Here is a 14,136-nt window from a genome sequence, read left to right on the forward strand (position 1 = left end):
GACTGTGGGACTCTTAATATGACACTATCCCACCATGCACTGTATTTTATGTTTACAACCCGGCAAATATGGAGCCCGTGCCGACGAAAGACATAGCGCTTCTTAGCATGAACGTTATGGCTTTGTTTCTTAAAAACACGAGGCACATTTTATCATGATGTGTGCTTTTCGTTTTGAAATCTGAAGTTCTCCTTGACCGATTTCATCGCTCTTGTCGCTCCATGATCCACCATTTTACAACAAGCCTCAGAAATGGTATATGGTACAGCAGTATTGATAGTCATTCTCAGCTTCTTCAGGCACCTTTTCTGTACTGTATTTGTAATGTTCATGTGCCAAAACATATCAGAAAGCATTTTGGGATATTGGAGGATACACAAAAAATGTAGTTCAGTATTACTGCGTCCACACATCTGACAAACTGCACTACCTGATGTGATCTAATTTAGAACCGGACTCGAGATTACCTCCTGAGGTGGTCTCGAGTACCGTATTAAATGCTGCGTAATGTAGACGTTAACCGTATTTAGCACTTTTTAAAGTATATTAGCAGGTTTAAAGGCAACTAATACGGTTTAACACTAGAACCACTGTAGTTATACTCATACCTAACACTGCCACCGGCAGCCATTATGACAATTACATTTTAAACAACATCAATAAAAAGTTTTATTCAAGCACATCATATCAAACATCTGCACAGCCGAAACACTGTATTTAAATTAAACGTTAAAGGGTTTATTTTCTAACTTGCCACATATAAAGCACTACTTCAGAAAATGAAAAACTATAATAAAATAAACATTTAAAAAAAAAACTAGTGTGTAAACAGGTTTATGTACATATAAAACTGTAAAAATGAAAGCCGTTTTTAATATAAAACGAAAGTAACATATGTTTTCTCTTGCGTGTGTGTCACTCGGGTCAGCACAGAATCCAGGTTGAGTTTCTGCACCCTGCTGCTTTGCAGTTTTCTGATCGAAATGTTTCTGCTGAACCACTTTGGCTAGCTTCAAAATTAAATCTCTCCTACTGATATTTTCCCTGGTGCAAAACAAAGGAATGGATGGCCGCCAGGTACAGTAGAGATAACAACAGGCTTGTATATAAAAATAAAATAGAATATTGTAGGTTATATTAAAAATAAAAGCATGTATTGTAAAAGGCAGTCAAAGTGACGGCTTTGGTGGTTCTAGGTAGAGGGGATCCTGCCTTTCAAATGCCATCAGGGTATTTAATACATGTATTTAGGAAAAGTCAAGAAGGGACAAATGCACATCTTTCACACAATTTACATTTTAAAAGTGAAAACCGTCAAAATGACTGCTGTGGCGCTCCTAGTGTTAAAGGCGTAGTGTGGACAGGGCCTAATATACGCTGAACAGTTATAGTATATCAAAAGTAGTCTTACATGCACGGAGCTTGGTTCCAAATGGAATCAATGTTAGAATTCTCCTTTTAATATTGAAAAGTTACAATAAAAAATAAACTTCAAAAGGCTGTTTGTTAATGCTATTATACATGTTATTAATGAATATGCAGCAGAGTAGAAAGTATTTGAAAAAGACACTTGAAGAATCTGTAATATGTACAAGACTCGAGCCCTTAGTTAACTCAACAGGAGGGGCTGTGTTGCAAAGGGATATGGAACTAAAGCGCTTAGGATAAAGCAAACATTTGCTCAATTAGCTGAAAAAAAATGCATAATGTAAGGGTTAACAGTGGTAACAGAGCTACTGCTCCAAAAAGAACAGGGATACAAAAAAGAGCCGGCTCAGAATCCCTAAATTAAAAAGTAAGTACGTTTTATTAGAGGCAATTCAAACCTTAATGTATTCAAATAATCTGATGATTTTTTTTTTTTTTTTTTACCTAGAATCTGTGACCTTACAGTAATGATTTTGTTTTGTTTTTTTAATTGGCATTGGCAGTTGCTAGGCGCCCATGCCATTAACTCCCCATGGTTAAGAGTCTTAAATCAGTGGCGCAATCAGGACAACATCTCAAAGTCCTCACTTACTTAATATTTTCCAACCTGCTGGAGTCTGGTTTCAAGGATGTAGAGTGCTTCACCATTTTGTACATTGTAATAACCAAGAAGATAAGATTTAGCTGTCAAAACAGAAAATGGAAACATTAGTATAGAAAAAAGACACAAAAAGATCACAATTGGGCTCAACACAGAGGGAAGAAAATAGTTCTTCTGTGAACGCTGAAGCAGACTGACGCCAAGTTCAGTGACATTCAATATCAATAACAGTATGAGGATGCATTTAAAACCAACAAAAGACATGTGACATATGACTTCTGAAGTCAAGCAATGAAACACTTGAAATTGGAGATCCTGGAATTGCGCAACAGTAAAGACAAGGCTGGGTTTCGGAATAACAATAGCGTTGACAAAACTAGATAAAGCATCCAGGAATTCAAAATATTTATTTCACAGGGACTGATGGGCACTTTTCCTCTGGAAACCAGAGGGGCTTTGCATCAATTTGGCTTCCTTGTTTTAATACCGCATTAAATCTTCCAAAAGCAAGCTGTGGCTATGAAGTTCAGACAAGGTTACAGCTTGCTGCATTTGAGGGCATTTATTTGGCTCTTAAAATCAATACAATGATTTAGAGATATAAAAGCTAGCTAGATGAACGGTGACTGCTGGGCACTTCTCTACATAATTTACTCAGCAACTGCTTATTCTGAAACGCAACCAGTTACTGTGAAAACCCTTTATAATTATACAGGCTGCTGTATATAAACCAGGGAGCACATACTATTAAAGAGTCTAGAACAGACTGCAGTCTTGATAAAGGCTTTATATGATGTTGATTTGAAGTAGCTATGACAACAGAATGCAAGGCATTCTGTGACCATTTTGCTAAGTACTATGATATAATGACACTGAGGACTCCTGGTGACCATGCATATACAGGATGCTATGCTGTTTAAAAGAGGATAATTGATTGCACTGATTGGTCTTGTATAGGCTGTACAAGAGGCTGTAATTATACCAAAATAAAATAATAATAATAATAATAATAACAGTAATAATAATAATAATAATAATAATAATAATAATAATAATAATAATAATAATTACATATTTTAACACACATAAAAAAAAAATAATAATAAACTGCCTGATTGGAATCGTGTGCTAATCGATATCACCCCTTTATCGTAATGATTGAGTGTTACAGTAGAATAAGATCAGTGGAAAAAAGGGACCAGGGGATTTTAGATCATATATTACTGTGGTGCAGAGTTTGTTTCCAAGCCATCAGTCGACTCATCTTTATCTTGTCCGTTTGAGTTTATGGCTTGAAATGCATTTCACACAGCCCGCAGTGCAGACATTGATATGATGAGACAGTAGAAGTGAAACACTACTCTAAAGTAACGTAGCTGAACTGCACATTTTCCAACCCCCTCTTTGTCCTCCCTGGAGTTTTAGTTACCTTGCGAAAGCAGCTCTAAAGCTGCACTTGTTTCTCCAAATCTTTGCTGTTAGCCATGCAGAATCCCATTTCTCCCCGGGACTGCCAGGCAGAGCAATGCTCTCCAAAGAAGGGTTTCAAGCGAGTGTGTGAGTTGAACTTTAAATGAACTGAATTAAATATTTAAGGTGGAGCTGGAGCTGTCCAGATGATAAGAACAGCTCCTGACATGTCATGATCCAAGCTTTCATTAAAGGCATACTAATGGTTTCCCATCGTTCATTACTTATATGTTCCTCTTCATGGAGATAATAACCCTGGTGCCCAGAGGCATGGCACTCTATCTGGTTGTGCTAAAACTGGAGATATTTGGGGGCTCCCGAGTGGCGCATCCAGTAAAGGCGCTCCACGTGAGTGCAGGATGCGCTCTATAGCCTGCAAGTCGCGAGTTCGAATCCAGGCTATTCCTCTGCCGATCGAGGACGGGAGCTTCCAAGGGGCGGCGCACAATTGGCTGAGCGTCACCCGGGGGGAGGGAGGATTAGGTCGGTCAGGGTGTCCTCGGCTCACCGCGCACCAGCGACCCCTGTAGTCTGGCCGGGCGCCTGTAAGCTGCCCGAGAGCTGCGTTGTCCTCCGACGCTGTAGCTCTTGGGTGGCTGCATGGTGAGTCTGCAGTGTTAAAAAAAGCGGTCGGCTTGACGGCACACGCTTCGGAGGACAGCGTGTGTTCATCTTCGCCCTCCCGAGTCAGCGCAGGGGTGGTAGAGGTGAGCCGACCGTAATAAAAAAAAAACAAGTGGCCATTCCAAATTGGGAGAAAATAATAAAAAATAATTGGCAACGACTAAATTTATAAAAAAAAAAGAAAAAAAAAAAAAAAAGATATTCGGCTTTTTTGAAACAAGGTATCATTTTTTTTTTTTTTTTTTATCTACCACACAGGCCACCTTTGGCAGTAGCCAAAGATCAACATGGGATTTAGTTTAACATTAGTTTTAGGGGAAAAAAAAGACTCATGTGGGTAACATGGACAAAATCATGTGCTGAAGAATTTAGGTCACAACATAAGTTCTTCCATGAGATACTCAGCCTTGCTTCTAATGTCCTTATTCAATCTCTTCGAGCTACTAAATTGTGCTATTATGGGTTTACATTTATTATTTGCTTCCCTTTACAAGTACCTCTATAAACACGTGTACAGATTCTACAAACTGTACAACCTGGCAAACTGGAAGTCAAATATTACAACACTAATAAAAGAAGACAGCTGGCTGGCATTATGTGGGCACAGTAACTAAGCACATACAGCAACTACTGACCCTTTCCATTTACTGAACTGATGTTGTTATGTCAAAAGGTACTGCTGTCCAAGCAAGTTTAAATAACCCGATGGCACCCAGCTAGGAAAGATTAATTAATGTTCACACCATTCAAAAATGTTCAAAGAGGTTACTGTATTTTTGGTAACAACCATAACAAATTTAATGAATACACTGCTGAGCAAATATTACTCTTGCCTACTTCTATTTCGTACAATATATTGTTTGTAACAGCTATGTTTCTGTCTGTTGGGAAGACTAGAGGGCAAAACAATATATGGTAGCAAAATTACTCTCCAGGACCTGTCCAATGATTACGACCTGCCATTTCATTTTTTGAAGTAGGGAGTGCAACTCCCCAAGGCCCTTGAGTTCTAAGTCTAACCGATTTAGTTGAGAATAATAATGTCACAACCAGTACATAATTGTGCACTCTGTCAGAACATAGCCAATATGATATAAAGAATGGCCTTCGCCTATATCCTCCATGACCAGGTGGACAGTTGACACAAGTGCTTTGAAAACCATGTGTAAAACCACCACACAGATAATTAAAAGTAGTTCTCTACTGACAATTGTTTCGCACAACATTTTAAGATAATTTCTATGAAACCTAAATGACATGTTCTAGACATCTTTGTTACATATATTTAGCAAGCAGTGGTTACATGCAAATGTCATATTTATAAACAGTCTTATAGCGTAATTTACTGTACATCATCAAAATAATGTCATTAAAAACCTTTGGGGGAAATCACATAGCCAACAAAAAAACTTTTGAATCACATTTAATTTTATCCATTGGAAAACAGCTGTGGAATTCTGTAATGTAGATCTTTGATAATGGGGAGACTTGACCTTTATTTTTCTTTGTTTCTTTAATTCCACAAGACCATTGTGTAGAGTTTTGTGCACATGCTATTTAGGACATATTTGCTCATGCACAGGCATTGACAATATTTCCTAAGATTCATTATAGCTCTCCACCATTGTGGAATATTTGAATAATCAGACAAACAACAAGGAAACATCACTTAACACTTCGTACAGTGAATTCCTGAATGCATTACATCTGTCCGTGTTTTCCTGAAACCTCCTTTCCTTTAAATCTGTGCTGGCACATGCCGTCATCTGCAAACCCTGAGAACATTACTGCCTTGTGGTGGTTCACATACAAGAATATACAAAAAATATATTAAAAAATAGGAAATAAATCTCACCATAATCATACAAGTGACAGGTCCTATAAAACTCCAAACAAAGTGAGTATTCAACCTTAGCCAGCAACTGTGAATTAAAGAAAGAATACACAATCAGTTAATCATAGGAGTAACAAAAACATATCTGGAGGATATCCATACTCAAACTAGGGTCTTGCATTAGGGATGACTTTGGTGCTATTTTGAGGTGCATTAAAACAAATCCAACAAGCTGAACTCATGTTAAAAGTTCATGCAATTGCTATAAGTAATCAAGCTGGTTGATGTGTAACCACTAGCATGTACATTTTTATAGAAAGGACAAAAACCAGTTTTAATGCACAAAGGCTTAACCCAAGCAGTATTAATAATCTGTGTAAAAGCTTTTATAGAATCCTGCACTGCTTTCTTTGGAAACACATTTACAAATATTAGGTTGCCAGAGGGCTTTTCAACAAAGACATTAATGAAGCCCTAGCTCAAACCACAAAGTGTGTCGGTATTTTGAGAACAAACGTAATATGAATTTGGGGGAAAAGCTCTTGATGTTATTCACTTTTCAATTTGTTTCAGGTCTGGTTGGCAGATGATCCATAATTGTCATTGTGAAAACCATACGAGTCTAGACAATAACAGATGTCCCAGCATTGGCTTCCTATTTTTGTTTTACAGAGGCTTTTAGTGGCTTTTTCCACTACCAATAGTTCTACTCAGTGTAAAGCTTTAATGAAATCCTTACATAAAGAAATGCAAGAACGCTCAGAATTACTTACTATTTCTCTGTTCCATAGCCGTTATAGTCGACAGCTGCAGCTACACCCACCACTATGGCTGGAATGAGGTAGCCAGAAACGTAATAGTACTTTTTCCGAGAGTATTCACTTTCAAAAACCTCGATCAGCATTAGATAGAGCTGAACCCCTTCTAGGCACATCCAAGCAATAGCAGCGAGGAAGAAAAAGTGTAAAAGGCCTGCAATTATTGAACAGCCAATCTGAAAGGAGGGAAAAAATTAAAATGTAAAAACAAAATAACAATTCCAGGTTTTAATACAACCAACTCTTATACAAGTGCAATGGCACAGGGACATTTTCTGAGATGGATAAAACCGGAAGACTAGCAAGAAACAACTTAGTTTCCAGAGGGAGTAGTTAAATGATTACTGAGTAGCTTCTTACAAGTTTTCTACCATGACAATGGTTTTAGTCCTCTACAAATGCTGCCTTTCCTTTAAAATGAGGCATTGTTATTTATTTATTTTTTTACAATAAAAATTGTTAAAACTGCTTCAGAACAACAAGATGTTAGAGCCTATGTGTGTGTGTTTTGTCAATACAGCACTTCACAGAACACTCTTTCAATATGAAGAAAAATCGCCTTAAATCTGACACTTTGAACCTTACCACAGGCAGATCTGACCCTACTGCATAAAGCCTTGTCAGTGTAAGGGAATGGAAGAACAGAGTCCCAGGGTTAGAGTCTGTTTGCTTCTGTTTTGATTTACATACTGACAATCATAAGCTTGAGTTTTTACTCAAAAGCCAAGTATAACTTCCAAGTAGAGCATGATAAAAAGATGACATCTTTCTAGGTATATAAGTGAAGTATGTTTCTCATGTACAGAACTGAGTACTCGCATGAAAAAAATCTGACATCCTTGGAAATTTTTTTTAAAAAGCCAATTCTATTTTGAATAAAGGCGACTCCAAAATGTGTTGACGACATGCCTGCCTGTCTCTTATTCTTTATTAATGCTCTGACCTTAACCTTGCCAAGTCAATGTAATACAAAGAGAGGTTGATGGCAGTGTCATGTTTAAACTCACATCCATTTCAGATTAAGTCATTTTCGAAGAACAGGGAAACAGATCACAAAATCAATACCCAAGATCTTGGGCTTACCTTAGGTTCTGTCATATCGATGCCAATTAGGAAAATGAACTCGGCAATGAAGAGATTGATGCAGAGGTTTTTGTGGATGGTGTTCCGATCGTTCTGCAGGCCACGGAAGAAGCAGAACGTAAAGATGCAGATGGCCAAGCAAATGAGCGAGACAACAATCCCTACCTTGGTGATGACATCGAGAAGTAACTCATGCACTCCATCTGTGTGCTGAAAATAAAGAATGGGGCAAATTAATAAGCCTGTTTATCAAGACAAATAGAGGAACAAGGATGCTCCCATACATCATTCCAGCAGGTAGTGGCTGGAAAATTACTGTTTTATTTTATAGGTGACACATGGAAATAAATGCTCAATGGGCATCAATCACTGGCTAAGCCCATTGGTACAGCATGATTAATGTCTATAAACAGGGCCAGGCCTGTACATACCCTGCCTGAATTTTAAGCTAGACTGTGGTTTAGGTTTGAGAAATATTAATCTTCTTTTTTTCTCTTCCTGTCAAACCTTTTTAAAAGGAAATTGCAGGACTGCTCTTGACAACTGTACTCTGAGGTTTAATAATGGAGTGTTGTGTCTTTTTACTCAAGAGGAGCGAGACATTTCTACATGTGTGCATTTTGTACACTGTTGTCCAGTTTCATAAAACAAAAGAGACAGATGTTCTCAATCAGCCCTGCATGCAAATAAACAAAGAAAAAACAATAAACTCACCACTACTTCCTTGTGAGCCATAAGAATTGCAAAATTGGTCAGGTGGCTACATGCGCAGGTTGTGTGCGTTTTATTGGCTCCTACCAGTCTGCATCCCTGAGTGGACCAGTGTCCCATCATGCTCCTTTCAGAATAGTTCCAGAACGAGCAGTTTGAGTTGAAGTACTTTTCAGCCTGACGAGTATGAATAGCAAAAAGAAATAACAGTATATTAGCTTGGGCTCCTACAGTATTAAACACAGTCTAAGCTGTTGGGTTGCTTTGTTTTTTTCAACCATTTTTTGGTATACTACTCCCCTTGGGATTCATGGTGACTACATTAAAGAAGTTAGATAATTGGTCCACAAGCAATTGAAGCTGGTATCATATGGCTATTCTAGGAGTTAATTTTTGTCTGTAAAGGAGAATAGTATCATTTCCATCCTAATGTTGATTACAGAATTAGTTTTCATTAAGAATTCACTTAAGTTCTAACAATCACTGAACCAAGCTTATTTAATTTGATGTTCACTGACTTAAATAAACTCTTCCATGACCTACTGTGTCATTTACAATGCAAATGGGGATTTTTGCACGCTTTACTGTTCTCTCCTGCTGATTTCATGACCCCCTGTCATTATTTTTTCACGTTGACTTACATCGATATGCTCCAGGGTAAAGCGCACAGGTTCTGACAGGAACACGCGGTTCGACTCCTTGTTGATAGAGGCTGAGATGATGTCAGAATTGACAGCAACAGAATGGTTTCGGCCATTAGCTTCATTTCCAAATTTAATAGTTGCATTTTCAGTGCTGAGGAACCTGCCCAACTGTTTGTAGAGAATGAATACCAATTTGGCCACACCTGCAAAGCAAACAAAAGTGCCAAGGTTAAAAACAAACAATAACAACATTCCTGTCGCTAACCATTATGCTAGACAAAACTCCCAAACAATGCTAATGGTGGACTTGCATCACTCATCCCCAGGGAGGGTCTTGTCAATGCATCTGCATATATGTAGCAGATCAACTTCACCCAATAACATTAACACTTAAAACTCCCAGGTGAAAAAGGATTTCAAAACGACAATGAGATCATTCCACATGCCGCTGTATTTGGGACTTGTTCAATGAGCAAGACACACAGTCCCTAGATCTGAGTCCTACTGAGCTTCATTGGGGTGAACTGGAACGTCATTTTAAAGTCATTGTCCACATTTTACAACCACTTTGGACCAACTGAGCTCCTGCACTAACTAAGAAATAGCCTGTCATTTCAAGAGACATGTAATGGCATCAAGTAAATGCATCATTGAGGAGCAGATGTGGGTCCCACCAAGTGCTAATAAAGGGGCCACACCCTGTACAACATATTTAAAATACGACCTAAAAAAAATATTTAATTGCATCCAAAATAAGAGGAAAAAATGTAGCTCAGCTTGTCAATGATGAAATAGTTTACTGCAGCCCTGCCTTTACTACAATGTCCAATTGTTTGTGTGTCTGCAGCTTACCATTGCGACTATTTAGTTTGACAGTGTTGGCAGACAGCTGAATGGAGATCCCTCCCTTGCTTGGCTGGGGAAATCTGAAGTCCTTCACTTGTACACCATCTGTACTGAGTACATAAACATCCAGAACTGATTGGCCAGAGACGAGTTCAAGAGAGACAAGGAAAAACACCGTCATTAGTATGTGCTCAGGTTACAAAGTGACAATCTGCTGAAAAATCCTTCCTGTGTTTTAATGCATATGCTAGTTAACGATAAAGATGTTATAAAAAAAGTGCGCTTAGATTGCGATATTAAACATACAACACTTGACTGCCCTGGGGTTAGAAAGGCATTACGCTTATGTATGGATGAACAATATCGTCACTCAGTGGTACACTGATAATTCTGTCGTATTGTTTTCAGGGGACCTCCAAAATGTGCCTCACGGGTGTTTTTTTTTTTTCAATTAGTGTTTGAGGCATCCTTCAACACGTCAACTCCTTGTAAAAATGTAATTAAGGTTTTAATTAAGTTATATATCTTTCTCTGTTTAATATAAAAAAAAACCTAAACAAAACAAAATCATCTCGCAAGGTACAACATATTGAATACTCATGTACATTTTTTAAGGTGTCCATTTAAAACTGGTCTGCTGCTAATAAAAGAACATCTGTGTTTGTGTTGCTGAAATACAATAGCAACATGCGACAGAAACAATATGTGAAATAACACTGCAGAATTGTGTCCTAGTTCTCTGTAGTTCAGATCATACAGCTAACCAGCCCATGGAGAAGAGCAGACAAGATCTAAATACCTGAAGAGCTTCATGGGATTATAATGCAAGGTTGAATTCTCTTTGATCTGTGAAATTACTTAGGCCAGAACTACCCATTTATCAACATATTTTCTTCCATCTCAGTGAAAAGTTGGCATCTATTCCCTTCTGATATATTTCACTTTTGACAGTGACAGATAGCCAATAGCTTCACCTTTTTCACCCCTCACACTCAGGCGTTTAAGTCACTACTTTTTTTTTTTTTTTTTTTTTCCAGTATATCCAACAGGAAAAGTTAACCATATTAAACATGGGAAACAGTGTCTACATTTTTTTTATTAAAATAATGACCCTAGCAGACAGTAAGAAACTGTAAATAATGCTTCAATGCTAGTTTACTGGAAATGCTTTTAATTTGTTTATCGGCACTTGAATCACTTACTTATATTCTCAGCGGGTACTTTCACTACAGCCGGTTCAATTAGATTGTCTGCCAGGACAAAAGCTCCCTCTTCCAGGGTATCAAGTAACATCGTTGCTGCGTGGGTTTGCTCTGTCGAGTTCATATCCTCCCAGGATTTCAGAGCCTCGGGTCTCAGTAAGTTGTCAACTGTGTCCACAATAGCCTATATCCACAAAAAAAAAAAAAAAAAAAAAAAATTTATTAGGATTACAAAGTACCACGCCATGGAAACAGGTAAAGGAAAACATTTGAATTAGCAGTTTGAAGATGGAGCAGTCCAAACCAGCCAGAATAAATTATATGAATCATTCTTTAAAAAAAAATGCAAAATCTTTGCATAGGTTTGGTGCAAAATGAACGTTTGATGTGCAATGTTATAAGCTTAAAGACACTGAGCTTTGCTGCTGCATTCAAAGTAATTGGGACCGCCAAGAATTCCACTCCCATTAACGCATGACATTAAGTTTGCTTAAGTGTATCCGTGCGTTCAAGGAGAAAATTAAATATGTAAAAACAATTAAAAAGGAAAGGGAAAAAAAGGTTTATTGTCCCATGGGTTGATAGCTTGCTATGTATGTGCTAATGTTGACTGCTTCAGCAACTGCTTCAGCAACTACACCCTGTGTTAGTCTGTATTTTAAAATGAACGAATAGGACTTTGAGTTACAAAAAAACGGCGGGTCATTAAAAAAATAAAATAAACAAGCCTCGATTTGCTTGCTCAGATGGCACACAGGGAAGGAGGAGGGGCTAGAGTTCAGCCAATTACTGTTCATGGAAAACTGCTGTTAAACTAATAAAATTAAATAAAATGAAAACTAAAAATGCCATGTAAAATTATTTCAAAATCCAGACCAATAAGTACAAGTACAAGTCCAAAAAGTTATGCTTTTGAAAAACAAAACCTAGGGTTCTAATTTAGAACAAAATCACAAAGCAAATCACAAAGCAATTCAACAAAAGTCACACATTTCTTCCAATAAATTGAAAATTTACAAATATAGGCATTTAAAAAAAAAAAAAAAAAACAGGTAGCATGCAGAACTGTGTGAATATTGAATAACACATTGACTGTGTTTTTTTTTTTTTAATTTATTTAACTCGAATGTTATCGTTTAACACTTGAGCTGGACATTTAAAATGCTATGTGTGTCTTGTGCAGTATCAAATCCAGCCAGAATAAGCACATTGTTTTGAAGTGAATATTTCCAAAAGCAAAATTTGATTAAAATAGAAAGGTGACATTTATATCATGCAGTTAAAAATGACTTTTAGCAAAATGACTACATGTTCGTGTTTAGTGCAGTCCTCTGTTCATGTTAATCAGCTGCCAGACACCTTATTGATGGGCACTCACTATATGACATGAACACACTCAATAGGTCTGGAGTAGGGAATCCAATTCCAGACACTTCCCAATCCCAGGAGTTAGAGATTTATTTATTTATTTTTAATCCTGCGATTCCATTTTTGTAATAATAATAATAATAATAATAATAATAATAATAATAATAATAATAATAACGTGCTTTTGCTTTTATTAGCCTAATAATTAGCGGCGTACATGCGCAGGCTAATGCAATCACTCAACAAAGGAATTCTTCAACTAATTAGTCATAGTGAAAAAACACATAAAGCATTGCAAGTAAAGATAACACAGTCGTGTCGCTCCAGCTCCAGTGCAGTGATTTCACTGTCTCAGTGCGGCCCAGCTGCCTGCTCAACTCAATAATACTGTTATTTAAAAACATAAACTTACTGTAGATAAAACACACTGAACTGATTAAACTACAAACACTGAACATTTAAACTCCAGAAAGTAAACGCACCTAGTAAATACTACACATTTTTAAAAGAAGCAACATCATACAATTTTTTTTTTTTTCTTTTTAGCCTACAGACTGCAGAACCACCGCCCTGCTGTTTAAATATGTAATTTAGCCATGTGCGCTCAATGCTCACTCGCTGGCAGCAGCCGGTTAGGTGTTTATAGTTAACCTAGCCCAACAGAAAGGAAACGTACACTGTGGTTTTATTTGAAAGGAGATTCAACATTGTTAATTCGATTGCTAAGTCGCAAAGTACTACAATGTGGTAAAAAAAAAGAAATCCGTTGTCTGCCATTACAGGATTTTTCTTTCATACCCCAGTTTGAAAACCGCTGATTTAAAGTAATAAAGCAGGGAGACAAACCTACTATTTTAATGCAAAATGTGTGTCACAGAACCAGCAGAAGAGCTGCACAGAACAGCGAGAAGAAGAGTCAGGGACAAAGTATTTCGGACCAGGCAGATGTTACTAGGGCTGTGTGAGGAGGAGGTAATAACTTGATAAAGATTGAGAACAGATGATACTAGCCTTATATGTAGGGCTCCGGAAAATTCACGAAATTCACGAAATTCACAGAAATCGTGTATTTGACTGCCAACCATGAAAAATATGCATTTTATTTTTGTTACAGTATTTTACATTAGTCTTCACCTCCCCTGTTCATTTCATACTTTTATGAAGTAGAAGCAGCGCTACAGTAGCTGTACATGGTCTGGTCCAGAAGATCGCTTCAGAGCTACAAAAAGGGGACGTTGCATGCAGATTGTGGGATTCTGTTTTGTTCAACTTGTGTCTTTGGATCATCTAAGAAAAAGTACTATTGACAAGCATCTTGACAGCGCAGTACACACAAACAAGAAAATCAAACTTGAAGTTCAGGCTAAACAATCACTGAACAAGTAGGTCACAATCACAGGATTGTTTAAAAAGAGCACAGAAAGTGGAGAAACACGTAATGTCAACACGTTTGAATTAGTGGAGGCCTTTGTGCAGCGAACACAACACTACAACTGCTGGTCAATGA

The 14,136-nt window shown here is 37.5% G+C and overlaps 1 protein-coding gene across 19 annotated transcripts in view; it reads right to left on the reverse strand.

The window, feature by feature from the left end:
- LOC117416994 (adhesion G protein-coupled receptor L2-like) overlaps positions 1–14,136 on the reverse strand; it is a 118,580-nt gene that overhangs the window by 12,601 nt on the left and 91,843 nt on the right. For all 19 annotated transcript variants that reach the window (XM_059034695.1, XM_059034696.1, XM_034028538.3 and 16 more), the window contains 8 exons: positions 11,262–11,445; positions 10,066–10,191; positions 9,211–9,416; positions 8,573–8,746; positions 7,859–8,068; positions 6,731–6,951; positions 5,979–6,045; positions 2,021–2,112 (listed from right to left, as the gene is read on the reverse strand). In XM_059034695.1, coding sequence (XP_058890678.1) covers positions 2,021–2,112; positions 5,979–6,045; positions 6,731–6,951; positions 7,859–8,068; positions 8,573–8,746; positions 9,211–9,416; positions 10,066–10,191; positions 11,262–11,445 — 1,280 coding nt within the window. The remainder of the gene's footprint in view (positions 1–2,020; positions 2,113–5,978; positions 6,046–6,730; positions 6,952–7,858; positions 8,069–8,572; positions 8,747–9,210; positions 9,417–10,065; positions 10,192–11,261; positions 11,446–14,136) is intronic.

This window comes from Acipenser ruthenus, chromosome 12 (genome assembly GCF_902713425.1).
Source record: "Acipenser ruthenus chromosome 12, fAciRut3.2 maternal haplotype, whole genome shotgun sequence".
Classification (NCBI taxonomy): domain Eukaryota; kingdom Metazoa; phylum Chordata; class Actinopteri; order Acipenseriformes; family Acipenseridae; genus Acipenser; species Acipenser ruthenus.